Source organism: Tenrec ecaudatus, chromosome 2 (assembly GCF_050624435.1).
Source record: "Tenrec ecaudatus isolate mTenEca1 chromosome 2, mTenEca1.hap1, whole genome shotgun sequence".
Lineage (NCBI taxonomy): Eukaryota > Metazoa > Chordata > Mammalia > Afrosoricida > Tenrecidae > Tenrec > Tenrec ecaudatus.
The window spans coordinates 117,887,108-117,910,250 of NC_134531.1; the positions used below are offsets into that span (position 1 = coordinate 117,887,108).

General features: G+C 37.3%; 1 protein-coding gene across 3 annotated transcripts in view; it reads left to right on the plus strand.

Moving 5' to 3' along the window:
• Nucleotides 1–23,143, plus strand: part of AP3S1 (adaptor related protein complex 3 subunit sigma 1) — a 69,652-nt gene that overhangs the window by 40,759 nt on the left and 5,750 nt on the right. For 2 of the 3 annotated variants that reach the window (XM_075541411.1, XM_075541412.1), the window contains 2 exons: nucleotides 7,895–7,966; nucleotides 19,189–19,296. In XM_075541411.1, coding sequence (XP_075397526.1) covers nucleotides 7,895–7,966; nucleotides 19,189–19,296 — 180 coding nt within the window. The remainder of the gene's footprint in view (nucleotides 1–7,894; nucleotides 7,967–19,188; nucleotides 19,297–23,143) is intronic. The other variant, XM_075541413.1, reaches the window with a different exon arrangement.

Genomic DNA, 23,143 nt, shown 5'->3' on the forward strand with positions numbered 1-23,143 from the left:
TGACAGCACCTATCTCGTTTTTTTTCTTCACCTCTTCTGTTTTCAAATTGCTATCCTTTCATATCCCTCTTCATTCACAGAAGCAAAAAGAAGTAGCATGGAGTGAGGTCGGGTGAGTCAGGTGCGTGAGGCAAGAGAGGCATGCTGGTTTTTGCCCAAAACTGGCCCACTGAGATGGCTGCGAGAGCAGGTGCATTGCTATGGTGGCAAAACCAGCCCCGTCTGCTACAGGGCAGGCCTTTTCGTCACGCACTCTTTTCAGAACCTCTAAATAGAAAGCTTGATTAGCAATCTGACCTGGTGGAACAAACTCCAAAGTCCACATTTTCTCCTGGGAAGTTGATCAATGTCCAGAATGAGGTTTGTCATCAGTTGACTTTTCACCTTTTTTGAAACAAGAAAAGCACTCGTACACTTGGGTTTTCCTCATAGCGCTGTCTGTAAGCTGTGTTCAACATCACAACAATTTCTGCAGCAGTTTTCCTGAGCTGGAAACAAAATTTCACAACCACACACTGTTCTCTTAAATTGGCCATCGCAAAAAAAACAAATGAGGTTCAAGTGAAACTGCTTATATGAAAAAATCCACTGGGACCAGAGAGTACTGTCCCAGGCCTTGTCTCTGGGTGCACTAAGAGCGAGTTGCTTGATGCTCGCCTAGTGGGATTAAGGCATACCATGAATGCTCTGCCCAGTGGAGCTTTTTTCTGCTTTATTTTGGGTACCCCCTTGTGTGAAAGTACATTCAGACTATAGTTAAAGAATTCTTAGAACTTCTCCTGAAATTTGGTGTCTCTTAGGCAATAATTCGTTTTTCTTCTTCCCACTTAACCTCTAGTAACCATTCATAAACTATCTGTGTATTCCAGATATTTAATATAATAAGAAACCGAAACTCTGCCTTTCATATCTGACTAATTTCATTCGATGTGTTTTGAAGAATCATCCATGCTGAAGCATGTATCTCAGCTTCTTTTTCTTGTATTGCTGAATGGTATTCCATTTTATGAGTATATAACATTTTGTTTATCCAGTCATCTGTTGTGGGCATTTGGGTTGTTTCCAGCTTTTGGCTACTGAGAATAGTGCTGTACCTCGGGGCGCAAGTATCTGTGTCTCTGCTTTCGTGTCTCTTTTGACATGGAATTATTAATTAATCTACATGGTTAGATTCATTTCTTAATAACTAGGTGATTATTAAAATGAAGAAAATCTTTAAGGTATTCTTTTAATGAATGAAAAGTATTTTTCAATAACCTGTGAACTCCTTGAGAGAAGATATTCATCTTTGGTTTTATATTCTTGTTATCCCAGGAGCTAATTTAGTAAACAAAGAAACAAAAAATCTAAACATATTGTCATCAAGTTACCGCATATACTTGTGTATAAGCCACATTTTCAGCACATTTTTAATGCAGTTTTTGTAGTAAAATTAGGTGCCTAAGCTGTTATTCGGACCGGTTTATACTTGAATATATGTAGTAATTCGGACTCATGGTAACCTCACATGTTACAAGGTACAAGTACTCTTTGGAGTTTCCTTAGCGCGAATCTTTACAAAACAGATCACCCGGCCCTTCTCTTGCACAGATACTGGGTGAGTTGGAACCACTAAGCTTTAGTTCAGTAGTTAAGCACAAACTGGGCCACCTCTTAGTAGATACTTTCATGTTGAAATTGGCTTTTAAACTTGATATCACTTCAAAAATGAAACAGAAGGGGGTGCTATTTACCGTGTTACTTCTGTTTCTTGGCTCTTTAGTTTTTGTGAAAAAACTGTTTGTAACGGCAACTTTATTGGTCTGTTTGTTTTGGTTCTGCCTCAAACCTTGAAAGCCTTTTTATTTTATTTTCTTTCAATTTCTTTACGTCAATGTTTAGATCACTGGCTTTTTATTGGCCCTGACCATGTGACAGATAGTTTTAATTTGCTATGTGTAGCTCTCAATTTCTAATTAACTTTAATTTCTAATAATGTTTTTATTTCTTGTCAAATTACAGGAGGAAATTATCCTGAGTCTTTGCTTTTTTCTCTCAGAAATAATTTAGTATTTGAATGTTTCAAATTTTAAGAATTCTTTTCATAAATTAAGAACATGTGGTCATAATGACTGTCAAAAAGTTTGTGGAAAAGTGAGTGAAAAGCCAGTAGTATTTTTCACAAACATTTTGCTATAGGGTATTTAAAATAAATCACTAGAGCTTTCATATACTGCTACTTAAATTTGTATAATAACTTTGAAAATGTATTGACAGGATCTCCTATAACTGGACATACACTACTTTATGACCCACTACCATGTATACTCGAGTATCAGCTGCCCTGAATATCAGCCAAGGCACCTAATTTTACCACAAAAACTGCATTAAAAGTGTACTGAAAAACTAAGCTTATACACGAGTATATACAGTATTTATTCTCAGAGGTGTTATACTCAATATATACTGTACTAAAATATGTATAAGAATATTCTTATCAGAACTAATTTTAATGGTCCCAAACTGAAAAAAACCCAAATTATTCTCAAGAATATAATGGCTGTTTCCCTAAAGCTATATATTTAAAATTTTTTACAAAACAACCTTATCACCTTCAAAGTATTCTCTATTACACTTAATATATTTGTCAAGTCTGTAATTCCATTCTTGGAAACATTTTTTAAACTCATTTTCTTGGATGACTGACAGCACCTCCATCATTTTTTTTAACTCTTTATATGTCATCAAATCTCTGCCCTAGCATGTCCCTCTTCATTCGTGGAAACAAGAAGTCACAAGGAGCAAGGTCAGGTAAATTAAGTGCATGGGACAAGAGAGGCATGCTTTTTTGGTCAAAAACTGGCGCACTGAGATGGCTGTGTGAGCAAGTGCATTGTCTTGGTGGCAAAACCAGTCCCTTGCCTGCCACAAATCAAGCCTTTTTTTTCACACACTGTTTGGCAATCTTTTCAGAACCTCTGAATAGAAAGCTTGTGATTAACAGTTTGACCTGGTGGAATGAACGCCAAATGCACTACAAGTCGACATTTTCATCTGCTTGGGAAGTGGACGGATGTCCAAAATGACGTTTGTCATCACTACCTTTCTGAAACGAGAAAACACTCGTACACTTGACTTTTTCCCGTAGCGCTGTCCGTGTAAGCTGTGTTCAACATCACAGCAGTTTCTGGAGCATTTTTCCTGAGCAGGAAACAAAATTTCACAGCCACGTGCTGTTCTCTTAAATTCACTGTCACAAAAATTAAGTGTGAGCAAAAAAACTGCTTTTATAAAAAAAAAATTCACTGTGACTCGAGAGAACCACCTGGGCAATGCAACTGGGTGTGCTAACTCAGAGTTGCTTGATTGTCCCCTAGTGGTAAAAATGCATAATATGAAAGCTGCCCCGCCCAGCACAATTACGATTTGTTTCTTCTTGGTTTCCCCCTTGTGCATTTATGCAGTGACATCCTATACAGTGAGAATGTTTCCGCTATCGTGTAAGGACATGGGTAAAACTGATAGAGGTAATGATGAAAAAAAGAATAAAATAGATTTCACTTGAGTACCTGCTGTGCCACTTAAATATCCAGTTGATTTTATTATGTATGGTAGGTTCATTCCCTAAAAACTGTGAACACTGAATTAGTGAGTATTACTCTGCAGGAAACACATGACTAGTTTCCTGTGAACCTGTGGACACAATGTGTACTTCAGCCAATCAGTGTGTCCCTGCTCTGTGTACCTTTCTAGTTTTAGTTTGGTTTTGTTGTCCTTTCTGTTGTAAAACACCTTATTGAAGATATATTGTTGCTTTATTTATGTTGAGCTCATAGCTGCCAAAATGATATAACTCATGTTGAATGAAGCTTAGCTAATACATATGTGTTTGTTTTTGTAAGGTACAGTACAGTCTTCTTAAAAACAGTAAACAGCCCTCAGTAGTACTCTTGGGAGTATTTAAAACAGTGGATTCACAAAAAAGTACACAAATGTGAAAAATATCGAACTGTTTAAATTGCATGAAGAACTTTTTTTTGCATAAGAGTTGGAAAAAAAGAGCGTTGCTTGGCTCAACCTCAGTTGGAAGATGTGCATTGGGTGATTCAAACAGCATATCTGCAAACGACAATCTAATATGGGGTTGCACGTACATTTTAGCAAGTAAATTCAAATAAGTTTTAGGAAGTAAATTTATAAATATGAAACCTATTAGTAATGAGAATTGTCTGTAGTTCAGAAATAGGCAAAACATATCTGTACTGTTAAAAAGGCGTGTAGTAGTTACCTGTGATGGTAATGACTAGGTTGCCTTAGGGAAGCTTCTCAAGGGCTAGTAATTTCACATGATTTGGATGCTCTTACATTTACTTCGTGAAAATTCATTAGGTAATAGATTCCGATGCATTTTGTTGGTTTTTGTATGTATAATAGTTCAATTAAAGTTCACTAAAAAAGTTAGAACTCATGTGGCTGGCTTTCTCTCTCAAAACTTCAATTATGATTTCATATAAAGGTATTTAGACCCGTTAAAGACGTTCTTTCAAGGGTAATTTTTTTTCTTCATAGAAAAAGATTTGCTTTTCCACTTTCATTGTTATTTTTCTTAAGATGTTAGTATTGTGTTTACTCTGTGTTCTAATAATTGTCTTTTATTCCATTCTAACAAATAGCATCTATTGTGTAAAGTAAAGAAAATATAATCAAATTAATTGGGAAAATGATTAAAGTCATTTCAGGGACTATATCACTAGGGCTTAAGGAGAAATAACGTTGGGAGTGAATATTGATCCTTAGATTATGCATCTCTGTAAACTCCCTAGGTAATTACTTACTATTGCCCACAAAACTGAGGTAAGCTAAAAATTCACCTGAGGCTGACCTTCATATGTCCCACTCGTGGTCATCTTAATCACTTATTGACACAGATTCCAAAGACCAGGTGTTATTTGAAAACTAGCCTTCTATTAAAATGGGGAATAACCATATCAGATCTCAAAATTGAAGATGACTACTTATTACATAGCTGCCGAAGGTTATCTTTGTGTGACTGCCACGCCACTGACACTCATGGCCCAGTCACGTTGACATAGCCAGCATCGCATCAGCCGCACCTTGGTGTCCGTTACTGCCCTGGGTTCTGCATTGAGTGCAGCATAGATCCTTGGTTTTTACAATTGTCATAAATGCACTTGTCGGGTCATGACATAGTCCACAAATGAGGAATAACTGTATTAATCCTCTCCAGAAACCTTGGGTCACGGTAGATCTGTGTAAATTGGCTTGAGGTTAGAATAATTACCATATTTTATGTAGTATGTAAACATTATCATATTTTTTGTAAATAACAACATGCATGTTACAAGGTTTTTTGGCATACCGCACAGATCCATGTGAATTATTTTCGTGAACTCAGTATACCAGTATTCCTTTTGCAATGTGCAGACTTCAGTTTATTTGCTCTCTTTTAACTGACCATGGATTTAATGTTAAGTCCCGATTTGGGACCTGGTGTCGTGGTGTTTGGTTTCTAGCAGCCAACCTTGCCAACGTACACTCAGATCTCTACGCCTCCTTCAGCAGGGTTCCTTCTGCCCTGCCAAGAGCGTCCTCTAATGTGGGAAGAAACCCCCTTTTCTATCCCAGAGACAGCCTTTGCCCGGGCAGCTGGAGCCCAGTCTGTGCACTCCATGCCAGAGAGACCACGTAGGCACAGCAAGGCCAGTGTTCTGTAACCGTGCACATTCTACTGCATGCAGGGCATTGGATCTCTCCCCTCTCCTGTCACTGGAGTTTGCATAAGAACCATGGGCATAGAGGAGCTGCACTCTCCTCCCTTGCGTGAGGGGATCTGCCTTGCCACGTGGGGGCCTCAGAAGGCTGGGGCAATACTTTACTGCCCCCATGGTTTTCTGCCACCCTACTTCATATGGGCCTAGCATGGTAGATGCAAAGGCACTGGCCCCTACCTCTCACAGGATCGGCCACAGCTCAGGCTGTGGCAGTCTTGCATGTAACCTCCACCTGACCTTTTGCTCATTGTGATGTACCTGGGTACGTACAGAATGGCTATTAGGAACTCCATTGCCCTCAAGCCCAGCCATGAACTAGCTCAGGGCAAACACATATTTTCTGATTAGTAGGGTAGTACCCAAGCTCAATCACGACTTCTTCACCCTGGCTTATCTCTTAACTTACAAAAACATGAACAAATGTAGCAATTTTGAACTACTGAATGAGTGTGAATGAGGCTAAAATTCACTTCTGAAAATGTGACAAAATGTGTGGTGTATGCGTGGGCTCACTGCAACACCTTTTAAATCATTTTGTTGTTTTCCCATTATACATGCTCCCATGTTATTTACAGAAGTGCACTGTTAAGAAAAATACAGTCTAACGGGAAGTGTGCTGTTTAGATTGTATATCTTGCCCCATAAAATCACCCATGAATAGGACAACTAAATATTTCAGTGTGCTGGGGCAATCCTGGTTTACTTAGGTTCTTGCCTATTAAAATATAACCTTATATGCCACGATTAGAGTATGAAAATGATGAGTAGCTCCCTTGCACTAGGGTTTTCTGGTAGTACACATGGTTGAGCGCTCTGCTATTTATTGAGGTCTTCAGAAAGGAGGCAGGTCTGGCAGTCTGCATTTTAAGAGCCACCGTCTTGAATACCTTATGAGGCCGTTCTAATCCGCAAGTGTAAGGTGGCCATGAATCATAGTCCGTCAATAGCAACTAAGAGCAACACTACAGCCAGCTTCTTTTTATTCTTAATACTTTATGTGTGGACTTTGCTGAGATGGGTAGTAGCAATAGAAATAGATTTTTTAATAAAACTCAATCACAGCCATGCACGGTAGAATTTAAAAGATAAATTTTTTTGAAGTCGGTATAAAGGATCCCCAAGACCTCCTTTATGATTCCCTGGAAGGAATCATAGGATTCAGAAGTTGTCATATTCACAATTTATTGCAGAAAGGAGTAACAAAGAGAAAAGGCACTATGTCTGAAGAAGAGCAAGTGCAAACTTTCAAAAGCCCCCTCCCAGTGGAGTCACATGGAATTTGCTTAATTCCCTCAGCCAGGAGAAGGGACTGACGACATGTGGCAAGTGTCCTCAACCAGAGAATCCCGCCTTAGCGTGGAGCATTTGGGCAGTTGGCTTCAGTTACTTGTTTCACACTCACAGAGGAAAACACCTAAAATCCTCTGACACCATGTAAAAGCAGGTGTTCTGTTCACCATAAATCAAATTATTAGCATAAATTGTCTGGTTAGACTGGTACAGAGAGGCCCGAAGCTTACCTAACAGTATATGGCAGGAACCCAGAGCTCAGTTCGGAGGAATTGGGAGTACGCTTAGTTTGAGCACCCAGAGTTGACAATAGAGTCAGCCTTTCCAAGCCTGCGCTCTGTCTGCAAGTAATGTTATGCTAATATTGCTATTTTACAAGGACTGGTTCCTTCAGGTCTATTATGGTATTTAGACCATGCCGGGCCATATATTTATTTCACCTTTTGGAATGACAGGTATACTTTTAAAGGAAAACACCACCTATCTTGATAAATATTTCTAATGAGGATTTTAAAAAATTTCCTTTACATGAAGGTAGGGATTTTTTTTTTAAGACCAAAGTAATGGCACTAAACATCTCTGGTACTTAGTTATTTTCAGCAAAGTTTATTTTACTTTACATATATATCAAAAACTAGTGTCCATGAAGAATGATCTATAATTGCTCCTTTCAGACTTTACACAATTTTAAAAAATTTTAATAAAGGGTAATGTGATATTAGAGCTAGAAATATCTTAGTTCATAGCTATGGTCTGATTGATAGATAATAGAGTTAAATGAAGTTACACAATTCTCAAAAGATTTTAACCTTTTTTCTTTACCTTTCCCATAGGTATTCGTGGAAACATTAGACAAGTGTTTTGAAAATGTCTGTGAACTGGATTTAATTTTCCATGTAGATAAGGTACTATTTCTATATTGTCAGATCTTCTAAACTTTTTATTTAAGAAAATACCCACTAAATTTTAATTGTCAATTTATGTTAATGATATCATTCTTATGTATTATTCAAGTTGTAAGTTATTTTTATGTGACCCAGGTACTATGCTTATAGAGAAAATTTAGGACATCCATTAGAGTGGTTTATAATTAAGAACATATATTTCTCATACCCAGTTCTCTAGATCCTATTTCTCATTTACTAAGTGATTTGGTTTCATGTAGTAACTGATTTTAGACAAAGAACTTAAACTTGATTTTTTTTTAGGAGTCTTGTTTTTTGCATTGCATTGCTTTTATGTGTAACAAATAAAATGTAAGCTTTGTTATACATGTGAAGATTTATTTGAGGGCATTAGTGTTCTTAATACTTGAAAATGATACTTTGGCACATGATAAAAACTTTAACCCAAGGGTTATTAGCTTATATAAGGGAATTTTAAAAATTTGCAGAAAATGAACTTCAAAGATAATGGAATGTCTTAATAAACTTTTTGATGCTTCTTTGTAATACCTCTCGTAATTTTTAAAGACCATCAAGGTCTCTCTTGGAAAATGAAGTAAAGCTCTTCCATTTGCTACTAGAGGCTTAAAGATTTCCTAAAGAACAAAGATTAAAGAACATCCCTTGATGTTCTTAGAAATTGAGTTCTATTCATTTACAAATTCCTTATATAATATACAATATTTTAAAATGTTCTATTTTATAAATAAAATGCATTCAATGATGACCAGGAAAAATAAAGAGTAGCCATACCATGGGGGTACAGGTAAGGTGGGGGGAAAAGGGGGAACCAGTCGCAGTGATTAACTACAACCCCCACCCACCCACACACATACACTCACCCTCACCCAGGGTGATGAACAACAGAAACATAGGTAAAGGGAGACAGTGGGCAGTGTAATATATGAAAATAATGATAATTTATAATTTAATAAGGGTTCATGAGTGTGGGAGAATAGGGGAGGGAGGAAAAAACGGACTGATACCGAGGGCTCAAGTAGAAAGAAAATGTTTTGAAAAGAATGATGGCAACATATGTACAAATGTGCTTGACGCAATGGATGTATGGATTGTTATAAGAGGTGTATAAGAACCCCCAATAAAATGACTTTTTTAAAAAAAGAAAGCATGGATGGCAAAAATAAATAGAAACCACCCTAATGTTTGGTCCTCGATATTGCGTATTAGTATTTAGAATGTAACTATTTCTAGATTTTGTGTACATATCCTAAAAATACGGACTCAGGTAGTATGTCTTATGGTTTATAGGCTGTCCCTTTTTCACTGTTTTAGAATCAGCCAAATTAACTGTATCTGTTCTCTCAGGACTAGGAGCATGTTTTAAAAAAAATTTTTTTTTTGCATAAAATAAAAGTTCTAGGAAACCAAGGCTCAGAAATAGTCAATGAGATGACTATTTCATGCCCTTCCATTCTCTGTCCAAAACATTGTTAGCCTTGCTTTCAGCCCCTGATGATGGTTATATTCGTTTGAACTTTCTGCCAGTCCTAGCCTTCCTCCCATTAGGGATTTCCTAATTAATTCAGCTCAGTTTGTCTTTGGGAAAACAAAAGAGATTTATTCATACCGATCACTCATACTTTGGGGCCACAACTTCCTTTTCTCTGTTGACTCATAGCCATCCTGTAGGACAAGGTAGAACTGCCCCTGTGGGTTTCCAAGACTGTAACTCATTGTGGAGGTAGATGACGTCACCTTGGCCTGATGCGTGACACACGGTTTTGAATTACTGACCTTTTGGTTAGCAACCCAATCCACAATGATTATGCCATCGGAGCTCCTTTGATGTTCTTAGGTGTCGTCGGGTCAATTCTGACTCAGCAACCCTGTGTACAAGTGAAGAAAACGCCCCCTGGTCTTGGACCAGTCTCTGAACTCTTCTTAGGGTTGAGCCTGTTGCTGTAGCAACTTTGTCAATCCATCTTTATCGGGCCTTCCTCTTTTTTGCTGCTCCTTTACTTTTCCAAGCAGAATGTCCCTTTTCCAGGGTGTAGTCTCTCCTGGGAACATGTCCAAAGTACATGAGGTCAAGCCTCACCATCCTTGCCATCAGGAGCATTCTGGCTGTACTTCTAAGACTTTTGTTTGTTCTTTTGTCAACCCATGGTACTTTCAGTATTCTTGACCAGCACCATAACTCAAGTGTGTTTGTTCTTCTTTGGTTGTCCTCATCCATGTACAACATTCATATGAGCCAATTGAAAAATGTCATGGCTTGGGCCAGGTTCCCCACTTATTCCGCAGAGTAATGTTTTTTCTTTTCAACACTTTAAAGAGGTCTTGTGCAGGAGATTTACCTAATGCAGTGTGTTGTTTGAGCTCTTGATTCCATGAGCACTGATTGTGGATACCAGCAAGTTGAAATCTTTGACAATTTCGGTCTTTTTTCTATTTATTACGATGTGGAATTTTGATTTTTCTTTATATTGAGTTTGTAATTCATACTAAAGGCTATAATTCTTGATATTATCAGTAACTGCTTCAAGTCCTCCTCACTTTAAGCAAGTGAGGTTGTGTCATCTGCATATCACAGGTTGTTAATAAGCTTTCCTCCAGTCTTGAGACCACATTCTTCATGTAATCCAGCTTCTCTGATCATTTGCTCAGCATACAGATTGTGGTGATCAAAGAATACAAACATTGACTATATGGTGACTATACACATGGACTTCTGATGGAATACACAGAAATCAAGTTGACTACATAAGTGGGAAGAGATGATGGAGAAGCTCAATATCAGCAGCTAAAACCAGGCTAGGGGCTGAACATGGAACAGACCATCAATTGCACATTTGTAAGATCAGGTTGAAGCTGAAGGAATTAAACCAAGCCCACAAGAGTCAAAATACAATCTCGAGTCTGTGCCATCTGAATGTCCAGACTATCTCAGAAACAGCGCTGACACATTGAACACTAATGGCGGGAGATCTGATGAGTTGTGGGATGATACAAATATCTTCGTAAGGAGAGCAAAAGGTCATTTAAAAACCAAGAGAGAAAAAAAAAGATCAAGACATAAGTCAAGAGACTCGGAAACATGCGCTTAGTAGCAGAGTAGCTAAGGCACGTGGAAGAAAGGAAGTGAAAAAGCTGAAACAGACCATTGACGGCATGGGTGAACAAAATAAAGCGCCAGGACTTGACAGAACAGCAGTGCAAACATTCCGCAAGCAGATCCCGTGCTGTTAAGTGCTCACTGTCCATGTCAGGAAGTTTGGAAGACCGGGCCGACTGACTAGAAGAGCACTGTTAATTAGTGTCATTCCAAAGAACTGCTCAAGTGAATGTGGAAATTTAACTGAAAAATATATACATTATATTTTATTGGCACTTCTTCCACATAAAGTAGTTAAGTCATATCATGAAGGGTTGTAGAATCATTACCACTATCAATTTTAGCATATTTTCTTCTTTTACTCATATTTAGTGTAATTATTTTTAACTGGCAAAAATATACACAAGAAAGCATTCTCCAACTCAATCCCTTCTGCATGTATATTTCAGTGCTATTGATTATACTCTCTTACACAGCAATTATTGCTATTTTTTCCCAACGTATTCCAGCACCATTAACATAAACTTGATGCTCCCTAAGCAAAAATTCTTCCTCCTTCACCCATGGTAGCCGTTAGTCAACTTTGGATTCTTTTTTTTTCTCAGTAGTTTTCCTAATAAAAAATACACTCCATTGTTAAGTCACTTTTTAAAAGAGTTGTATATACATCATCACAATCAATTCTAATGTTCCCTTCCCCCTTCTGCATTCATAGTTTGCTCCCTCACTCCCCTCGCCCTTCCCAGTCCCCATCACCTATAAATAAACCACTGCATCATTTGGTCTCCCATTCTGTGTTTCATAAAGTGGGAAAACTAATATAAATAATTGAAACAAAAACATCAAGAAGAAAATAATAATGTAAAGATAATAATAAAGTATAAGAATGAAAAGACTACTAATAATTTTCTGAAAAGCCAGAGAAGAAATTTCTCTTTAGATGGGATCAAGAGGGAGGTCAGCTGGCCAAGTGTCTTATGTCGCAGTTTGGTCCACCTTAACCAGGTTTGCCATGGTCTCGGTCTGATAGTAAAGCTGTCCAAGCCCCTCACCTGTGGTCAGAGGGGATCTGCCAGAGGCTTCATTTAATAAGTATACTGCAGATGGATTTTGGACCCCCACGGCCCTCCATCGCCTTCTATCACTTGGGTGTTCACAATTTAAGCTCTGATACTTCATATTTCTACTTTGTTATTGTCATCTTTGCATCACACAGGCTGGTGTGCTTCTTCTGTATCGGCTTAGTTAATACCTCACTTAGGTGCCTGCTTGTTTTATTTTCTCTTTCTATCCATTTGTTTGCTGCTTATTTTAATACAAACCTTTATGACCCCAGTCACTTCCAATTGATAGCCGGCAACACCTACTCTCTTTACCACACTTTGGAAATTATCTTTCAATATCATTAATACTACCAACAAGTAAAGTTTTTCCAGAGATAATTTTAAAACAATTGTAGCAGTACATTGGCAGGGAGCTGCCAGATATTCAAACTGTATTCAAAAGAGGACATGACATGGACATGACATCACCAACGTCAGGTAGAGCTTAGCCAAAAGCGGTGAATGCCAGAATGATACTTACATGAGTTTTATGCAAAGGCATTTGATAGTGTGGATCATACACATTATGGATAACATTGCAAAGAACAAGGATTTAGAACACCTTATTGTGCTTATGCAAAGCTGTATGAGGGAGCTTCAAAACGTTTGTGGGAAAATGGAATGAAATGGATTATTTTCCAGGGACTTTCTAAGCCTGCTCATGGATTGATCTCAAGAGATAGTTGTTTAAACAGAACAAAGGATTTAAAATTACTAGAGCTGTGCACCAGGGTGTTCTTGTCACCATCTGAGGTAGTTTATTGTGCCATCCTGGCCGATAAACACATGTGGGATTAATTGAAGGGTGGAGAGATAAATGGCTCGGCGAGCCTCGCCTTTCTTGTCTCTTGCTTTTTGATCATCGGACCAGCGTGCAGCTGCCTTACTTGTTCTGTGCCTCAGTTTGAAAGCTACACTACCTGTGGGACACCTAACCCGTGGACTGTGTTGCTGTAATTTGAGGTTTCTTCAAGACCTGCTTTGCCACACCACTGGAGTATACATCTCTTGAGTTGGGAACTATTAGACCCTGTCATGTGGCTGACTGTTGGTGACCTGCCTTGCTGTTTGCTGCCTGTGCCCAGATAGCCTGAATTGCTCTACAGAGGACTACCCTGCGGCCCTCAAGACTTGAAGAACTGTCAGTGTCTCACAACTGTCTCACGGGAGTGAGTTTCACTGAGCCATTTGTACTGCTTTATAATTTAACTGTTTATTTCTTGTGTTATATATATATATCTAGCTGTATAAATATATATATAAAATATTAGCAATCTAGTTTTGTCTCTCTAGAGAACCCTAACACACCATCCTTACTCAATCTGTACTGAGAAAGTATGGTAAGTTAAGAAGCTGCACTTGGTGAACAGTGTGGCATTAGGACTAGAGAAAGGCTCATTGAAAAATATGCTATAAGTACAACTGTGCTTGCTGCAATTGAGGACGGCTTGAAGCACCCACTGATAAAAGCCTTTAGTGTGTATTATACCTCAGTGTAAAGAAAACAAAAATCCTCACAACTGGATGAATAAACAACATCATGATAAATGTAGCAAAGATGGAAATTTCCAAGAATTTCATTTTGCCTGGACCCACACCCCACACCCATGGAAGCAGGAATCTAGCAATTAAGCGACATATTGCATTGGAAAATCTATTGACCTCTTTAAAGTGTTAAAGAGCAATACATCACCTTGAGGACGCAGGTGCACCTGACCCAACCCATGACATTTTCAATTGCCTACTATGCATGGGAAAGCTGGTCAGTGAATAAGGAAGAACAAAGGTTTGATGTACTTGAATTGTGCCATTGATGAAGAATATTGAAAATACTTTGGAATGTCAAAAGACACACATGCTTGTCTTAGAAGAAGTATTTCCAGAATATGCCTTAAAAGCAAGGATTTTCTAACTTCCTTTCATAGACTTTTGATATGTATCATGGGGGATCAATCCCTAGTGAAGACTTCATTATTGGTAATGTAGGAACTTAGCAAAAAAAGAGAGAAAAACTCTCAAGGACAGATTGACATGGGGACTGCAACCCTGGATGCAAACATAGGAAAAATTGTAAGGGTAGTGTAGGACCAGCTGTGTTTCTCCTGTTGACGGCACTTACAGCAACAGTAGCATCTGCTACAACACACACCTGTGTGTATAAATGGATCTGTTAAAAATGATAAGATACCGTTAATCCTGGTTATCTTTGGATATAAAAATCAATAGCAGAAGGTATTTGTTCATCATACGTAACTTTATGGCTTGCAAGGCTGCTGTTTTGGAAGTCATAGTCTATGCCAGAAGAAATTACATGGGTGACTAGATAGGCATGTTTATTTAAAAACTGGAAAACTACATTTTTTTAATGTGATATTTATGACCTTCTTAAGCACTTGAGTGTCAATAATTCCCACCAAGAGGGCAACTGTCCATTGAACTCTTGTGAACATCAAAGTAGTTATTAGATTTATTATATTCTTTTTTTGATTTATTATATTCTAAGCATGTTTACCCCTTTTTAAAAATTGAGTAAAATTTTTTAAAATTGTGGTAAGTAAATTTATAATAAAACATTTCCATTTTTAACATGAAAATCTTTAAAATAAAATATTTAAAAGATCCTGGACTATGTCAGCCATGTAAGTTAGGCTGTGCTAGAAGCCAAGCTTTTATCTTAATAGGGTGTCAGAACCTTGGTGACAGAGTGGTTATGCATTGCGTTGCTAACTACAAGATTAGTGGTTCGAAATCACCAGCTACTCCTTGGGAGAAAGACAGTGCTTTCTACTCCTGTAAAAAGTTGGTCTCAGAAACTCACAGAGGCATTTCCACCCTTTGGGTCATGATGAGTCTGAATTGAGTTGGCAGTGAGTTGAGAAGGCTGAAAAAAAGCCGTCATAATTCTTGGAACACTAATTCTTCTATTGCTGAATAGGTCATACTATGCCACTCAAATTCCCTTCCTCATATGACATAGCCACAGTGCATGCCAGTACCTTTGATATTCTCATTTACATGCAGATTTATCTCCCAGATTTTCTAGGTAATGTGTAATACTTCATCACCAAGAATAAACTGTAGGCATTTATTGCTTTTATGACAAATGGGATTATGTTTTTTGTTGTAATTCCTTAAGAATTTAATTCATAAGCCTCTTTCTTCTTTTGTATTTTCTATCTCCTCTGGAATTCTTTCTTTGCTTTCCTGGGAATTATTTTTAATTTGAGGACAATTTTTTAAAATCATTTTAATAGGGGCACATCCAACTCTTATCACAATCCATACATACATCAGTTGTGTAAAATACAATTGTACATTCGTGGTCCTCATCATTCTCAAAACATTTGTTCTCTACTTAAGCCCCTGATGGCATCAACTCCTCATTTTCCCCCTCCTTTCCCGCACCCCCCTCCCTCATGAACCCTTGATAATTTATAAATTATTTTGTCATATCTTACACTGTCCAACGTCTCCCTTCACACACTTCTCTATGGTCATCCCCCAGGGAGGAGGTCACATGTAGGTCCCTGTAATCGGTTCCCCCTTCCCACCCTACCCTCCCTCCACCCGCACAGTATCGCCACTCTCATCACTGGTCCTGAAAGGATTATCCTCCCTGGGTTCCCTGTGTTTCCAGTTCCTATCTTTATCAGTGCACATCCACTGGTCTAGCCAGATTTGTAAGGTAGAATTGGGATCATGAGAGTGGGGCCAGGATGAGAAGGATGGAGGAGGAAGCATTTAGGAACTAGAAGAAAGTTGTATGTTTCATCATTGCTACACTGCACCCTAACTGACTCGTCTCTTCCCTGCCACCCTTCCATAAAGGGATGCCCAATTGCTTACAGATGGGCTTTGGGTCTCCACTCCGCACTCTCTCTTATTCACAATGATAAGATTTTTTTGTTCTGATGATGCCTGATACCTGATCTCTTTGATACTTCGTGATCACACAGGCTGTGTGCTTCTTCCATGTGGGCTTTGTTGCTTCCCAGCTAGATAGCTGCTTGTTTACTACAAGCCTTTAAGCCCTCAGTTGCTATATCTTTTGATAGCCAGCACCATCAGCTTTCTTCAGCACATTTGCTTATTCACTCACTTTGTTATCAGCAATTGTGTCGGGAAGGTGAGCATCATAGAATGCCAGTTTAATAGAATAAAGTATTCTTGCATTAAGGGAGTACTTGCGTGGAGGCCCGATGTCTATCTGCTACCTTAATACTAAACCTATACATGCACATAGATCTATTTCCACATCCTGATATATAAATATATTTACATCTGTACATGCCTTTAATTAGACCTCTGTAAATGCCCTTTGCAGCTTAGTTCTTTCCTCTAGTTCCTTTTATTTTCGTCTTGTCCCACTATCATGTTCAGCCTTCATTTGGGTTTCAGTAATTCCTCTCAGTTACATTACCCTTGGTCATGCCTTACCAGGCCTCCTACACCCTTTGAGGACAAATTTTTATCTTGAATTTCTCTGAATTGTCATACACTCTTAAAATTTCTTGACTATAACCAACATGTGCAAGCCATCCATATTGTGATACCTCTAAACTTGATACACTTTTACAATACTAAATCAATGACTTTTGCCAACGTAATACTCTACAGATTGTGTTTCCACAGAATTTCTGGAAAGCCTTCTAAATTTTCTAAACCATGTACATTGTGATCAGAAGATTATGATCTTACAAGAGAGGCAGAGCTAAACTTTTTATCAACTATACAAATTGCATTTTTCTGAGAATTTTCCTTTAAAAGACAGGGGGTTCTTTTTCTGAAAGAGTTAATGCATCTCTCCTCTGGCCATGGTGTTTCTGAACATAGTAACTAGTATGTGTGTGTGTATGTGTGTGTGTGTGTGTATATATATATATATATGTATATATGTATAGTTATAGTTTGTTACTTAACTAGAGCATTTTGTGTGTACAACTCCTTTGTGAGTCAATTGATATTAAGTTGAATATTTCATTTAAAAATTGTTCCATTATTGCCTTTCATTATCAATAGCTTTATGAATAATAGCATTGGATATCTGAGAATAATATCAGCACCAGCAAATCATATGTGGCAGTATTGTGTTTAGTATGTATTACAATGATGACATGTATGATGACATGTACCCAAAGTTTTGTTTGTAACTTGAATACATTGCAATAGTGGGGGCTGAGATTGTTATGTAATATCATTCATGACCTTTTATGGAATTTTCTGTATTGGTGTCATTCAGTGTTGTTATAGAAGAAAGCAAAGAATTGGGCTCAGTGTGAAACCTAATTCAGCTCTGAATTGTAACTTTTAATTAAGTAAGTGTCTTAGGGGAAAACATCTGGGTTATCTTTTCCTTCCACAATGAAAGACATTGTTTTTAATCATTTTCAGATGTGCTTGATTGTAGGAAATCTGAAGATTACATATTCGTGTATCATCAGTTTTGTTGGGTTAAAAGTACCATAAAGTACTCAAAATAAAAAGAAAAGGTTACTTTTCTCAATAAGTTTATGGAAGTGTCATATGGTTTCATGAAGTACTTTGAGTAACAACATAACATTCTAATAATTGTTGACAAGTTTCCTGGGTTTCAGAAATGCCTCTTGATTAGCTTTTCAACTCAGAGTTGGTAGTTTCCATCCGCATGTATGTGCCATGGATGAACGGACTGGCAGTTTTCTTTCATGAAGAGTCCAGTAAGAAAACCCTGTGGAACAGTTTCACCTATGGGGTCATAGTTGGGATCAACTTGATGATACGAGATTTGATTTTAAATAATTATTAGCTAAGAATTCAGTATTAAAAGCTCTTGAAGATTATTCTTTGAATGTCAAACTTGATACAATAATAATGTAGCTAATGTTTTTAGAAGTAGTTTATTTTGGACATTTTTGTAGATTACTTTATTTAATTCTTTGGACAAACCTATTATGGAGGTACTAATATTATCTCCATTTTACAGTCTATAAAACTAAGACTTGACATCAAAGAATAAAAAATCATATCATTGTGTGCTCACCTCCCCAATATGATCGCTGAAGACAAAAGGGTGCATAAGCAAATGTGGTGAAGCAAGCTGATGGTGTCCGGCTATCAGAAGATATAGCAACTGGGGTCTTAAAGGCTTGCAGTAACAAACAGCTATCTAGCTGAGAAGCAAAAAAGCCCACATGGAAGAAGCCCACCAGCCTGTGCGATCACAAGGTGTCGAAGAGATCAGGTATCAGGTATCATCAGAACAAAAAATCATATTGTGAATAAGGGAGAGTGCGGAGTGGAGACCCAAAGCCCATCTGTCTAGCAACAATGAAACATACAACTTTCCTCTAGTTCTTAAATGCTTCCTCCTCCATCTTCCTGCCCCCCACTATCATGATCTCAATTCTACCTTACAAATCTGGCTAGACCAGAGGATGTACACTGGTACAGATAGGAACTAGAAACGGAATCCAGGGTGGATGATCCTTTCAGGACCAGTGGTGAGAGTGGCGATACTGTGTGGGTGGAGGGAGGGTGGGGTGGAAAGGGGGAACCAATTAAAAGGATCTACCTATAACCTCCTGCTTAGGGGACGACAACATAAAAGTGGGTGAAGAGAGACATCAGATGGTGTAAGATATGACAAAATAATAATTTATTAATTTTCAAGGGTTCATAAGGGGGGAGGTGCAGGGAGGGGGGGGCGACGAGGAGCTGGTGCCAGGGGCTTAAGTGGAGAGCAAATGTTTTGGGAATGATGACAATGAATGTACAAATAAGCTTCATACAATTGATGTATGTATGGATTGTGGTAAGAGTTGTATGAGCCTAATAAAATGATTTAAAAAACAAAACTAAGTCTTAAAAAGATTGTATAACTGCCTACACTAGATTACAAGCTTTTGCCATAATAATTTTCACAGAGCATGTTAATGAAATGTGCAGCCCTATTTGAAACAAAAACTACTAGAATCATGAAAATGCTCTCATTGTTTTATGGTTGTGCATTGCCTTTTTTCTTTTAGGTTCACAATATTCTTGCAGAAATGGTGATGGGGGGAATGGTATTGGAGACCAACATGAATGAGATTGTTACGCAAATTGATGCGCAAAATAAACTGGAGAAATCTGAGGTAAGAGTGGAAGGTGCTCTAATTGGCGAGGATTTCAGGCGTGGTCATAGATGCTGCGTCATTTCGTAGTGTTCACTGTTCGTCCCTCAGCATCACCTTTACATACAGCCGACAGGCTTATTCTGTTGAAGGAAACGGAGTTTACGCAGTTGAGCATGCAAAATTTTAGGAATTGGTAAGGACTGGCTACTTGATAGTTTTGTGTATTTGTCTTTTAGGTACAACCCTAATTTTCTTGGATAATAAGTACAAACCCAAATTTTATTAGTGTTACAAAAGTGTATTTGAATAATGAAAACCATATTTGCTGATAAAAATACTTTAGTCAGTCATTATCATGGAAATCCTAGAAGTAATTTCAGGATACATAAATTTAGTGTTACAAACTGCTTCTGGAGGGATGGCATGCGCATCCGGAAGTAACGCTATTGCAGGTGCTTAGCAGTAAGGACACCCTTGAAAATGGAACTTCACTGCTTTAATTTGCCATTTTGAATCCTGTGGGAAGGTCACTGACAGAGTTAGTGAACTCTTAGTTTATACTGTTCATGACTTTTATTGAATTCTATATTTGGAAGATTTGGTTAATTTGATTATACTGACTGTTATATTGAAACTTAAACTGGTAAATGACCCAACTAATTAGCGCTTAAACATTGAGTAAAACCCTTTAGAAGTGTAGAGACTTTGTCCTCCAGAGTGGTTGAATATCAGCAACAGGTGCTGTTGCTGAGTCATTCAATTTACATTATTTCGATGGTTTCCAGTGACCAAAGTACAGGTTAAGAAAGGTAGACAGTCCTTAGTGTCCCATCCAGTACGAGCTTGAGCACACTTACCACCTTTGGAATTCATAGCCATAACCTAGATTGGAAGGATGAATCTTATATGTAATTCTTATAATAATTTAGTAGTATAATGTTAGATGCAGGTATTTGGTTGTTTAAAGTAAATATTAATATAAGAGCATAGTACTAAATAACATCAGAATTAACCGACTACATGTGAGTTCTGAGGAATTTGTGTCTTGTTGACATTTTAAAAGATAAATTTGAGCACATGCTAATACTCATTTGGGTTGAATGAAACACAGGATGATGAATAAATTAAAAATCTAAGGCTTAGAAGCAGTTAAAACTTTATATAAAAATTTCTCCAGTTTTTAAAAAATTAAATTAGTCCTGCATGTCTCCATCTGGCGTTCCTATTGGCTCCCCAAAGGGAGACACATAATGGTGAAGCTAAAATTATAACTTAAAGGGAAAAACTCTTCTCTCTATATATATGTATGTGTCTATGGCCAGTGTTTTAAGTGGAGAAAACAAAATAGGCGAATAGAAAAACTGTTGTTTGAGGATAAGGAAAAGGATTCAAATATTTCCAATATATTATTTTCATATCATTGCTTTGTAATGTTTTACAGTATTAAAAGATTTATTATAAACCTATGGTTTTTAAAGTTTAAAGATGAATAACTTAAAGAATGTATAATAAATGTAATATAACTTTACAAAAGTGTGTGGCTGTAGGTTTTAAGTGCCAAGGGCCTTAACTTACTAATAATCGATGTAAAATGAATAGATGTGTGATAAATTGTGATTTCTGTGAAATCATGTAAAAATATTATCAGGGATTTAAAAATTGCCAGGTACTAGCTCATTTCATCAGTGGTGTCCTTTTTAATCTTTTCTTTTGCTCCTTAGTGTGATACATATATTGGCAAAATTATGAAGGATCTATAGTAATTGCATAATATAGATTCTACCTTTTGATTGTTCAGTAAAAGTTTACTGAGGCAGTTTTGTTACCTAAAAAGAGCAGTAAGATACAGAATTTACATCTGGATTGCAACAGTTATAAGAATACTATTAACTATATGAAAATTACTTTTTAAAAAATCCTTTCACATAAACGGCACCATTAAAGTAGTTTAGAATACTGGGGTAGTACTCATCCTCTGATCATCTGTATCTGCTCCCAGATTAGCTTTCTTTTTGCCCTTTACAGAAAGTATGAGTTGAATCCTTTTCATTGGAGGGAAACCACAGCATTTTGCATGTATCGCGTGTTTCTGCGCACGTAACGTGTTAAAATTCAAACTATGACATAGGATTCCGAGTCCCCACACAGCAGGTAGCCTTAATCATATTTTAAGAAGTCGTGGAAATTATGTTCATTTTTTAAACAAAGCAGTTTTTGTCTGTTTGAGGTGTGCTTGGGAAGCCTGCAGCTTTATTTCAGACAGAATGAGAGCTCAAACGTTTTAACGTGGGTTCCATGTCACTTGGAGCCCATTTAGTATTGGTCCTGTAACTGGTTAGTTCATCGATACATATGACTGTGCAGAGTAATGCAAAATTATTTCAGAACAACATTCAAGGTTTCGTTAATCCGGTTCTTATTAAATTTGAGTTAAAATTTTATTATATAAGCAGAAACTTCCCATGAAAGATCCAGAATGTAATACTTGATAATCATAACTGATTACATATATGTTTAATTAATATAAGTGTGTTTTAGGAAAAGTATGTATGTTTTAAAAATCAACCTGGGTACAACTAAGGTACAATGTAAATTTTCCAGAAATCCAGAGATTTTATTATTTTATCTTAAAGAGAGTAAATTGCTCATGATAGATGATAGCGAACCAGTTTCATTCCCAGGCCATAGGTGAGCACAAGCCAAGATCTCCCAGAGTTTTAGTACTAGGAGAAACAAAGATGTGCATTTTTATTTATTCTGCTTTGAAAGAAACAGTTGGACTCTGGGCCCGGGAAGGTTTAAGCTGGGAAGCTGGTAGGGCTTGGGAAAGTGTAAGAAATGCCCACAATTTGCCGACTAAAAGGGCCCTTTGAGGGGGTGGAGGGGGGGTGTAGACTGGGGTGTTGGGGAGACTTAATAGCTTTCATGTATTTTGTGTTATTTTTAAGATGGGTAAATGAGTCTGAACATAGTCACTACTTTTTAAAAGTCAGTCCTCCTTTTCCGAACATCCTGATCTTTCTAGCTCTTTCCATTCTTCTCTTTTACAGACCTTTATCTTTCAGTCTCCCAGACAGGACAGGTAGACAAGGTATTGCTGACTTTGAGAAAAAAAAAATGTGCTTTAACAAAGGGAAAGCAAAATGACGTCAAAGACAATTAATTATTTAGGCCAGACTCAAAAATTCTTTGTGTTAATGAACCCATATAGTCCCTGTAGCCTATTTTCCATTCTAGTTCCTCCCTGTGGTTTCCTCATCTTTTATTGGACTTAGTGTATTTTACTAGCATATCATTGATGTCATGTTTGTTCTGTTTTGTCTGCCTGCATTGTAAATACAAGTTTCCTTTTTTTAAAAACATTGTCATTTAACTGACAAATCACATTTGTAGAAATGACAATTTACCTTGTGTATAATAACTTGAGTTTGAGCATTTTACAGCAGAGCCGATCTTAACTCTCACAGGCATTTTCTTTTCTTTTTTTCCCCTCAACTCTAAGTCAAGATTTTAACATAAAATTACCTGCTGGGTTTTGTAAGCTATGAATTAAAAGATTAAAAAGCTGAAACTTTACAGTGGTGCCTACAATGTAGCAAGTAGTGAAAACTTGAAATAGTTGACATGTTAAAAGGTGTTTTTTTTTCTTCCCAAATGGTTTTCAGTTCCAAAGTCTTAACAGAATTATCTTTAAAGTTTTGACTAGCAGGTGCATATTAAACTTGGTCAACAAATAATTTGAAATATTCTAAAACCTGAATTAAATGTTTTAAAACTTGAGTCAAATAAGTACATTGACCAAAATAAGAGATTTCTATTGTAGCCTGCCTCACATTTAAACATCTCATAATCAGCTCATTAAAAA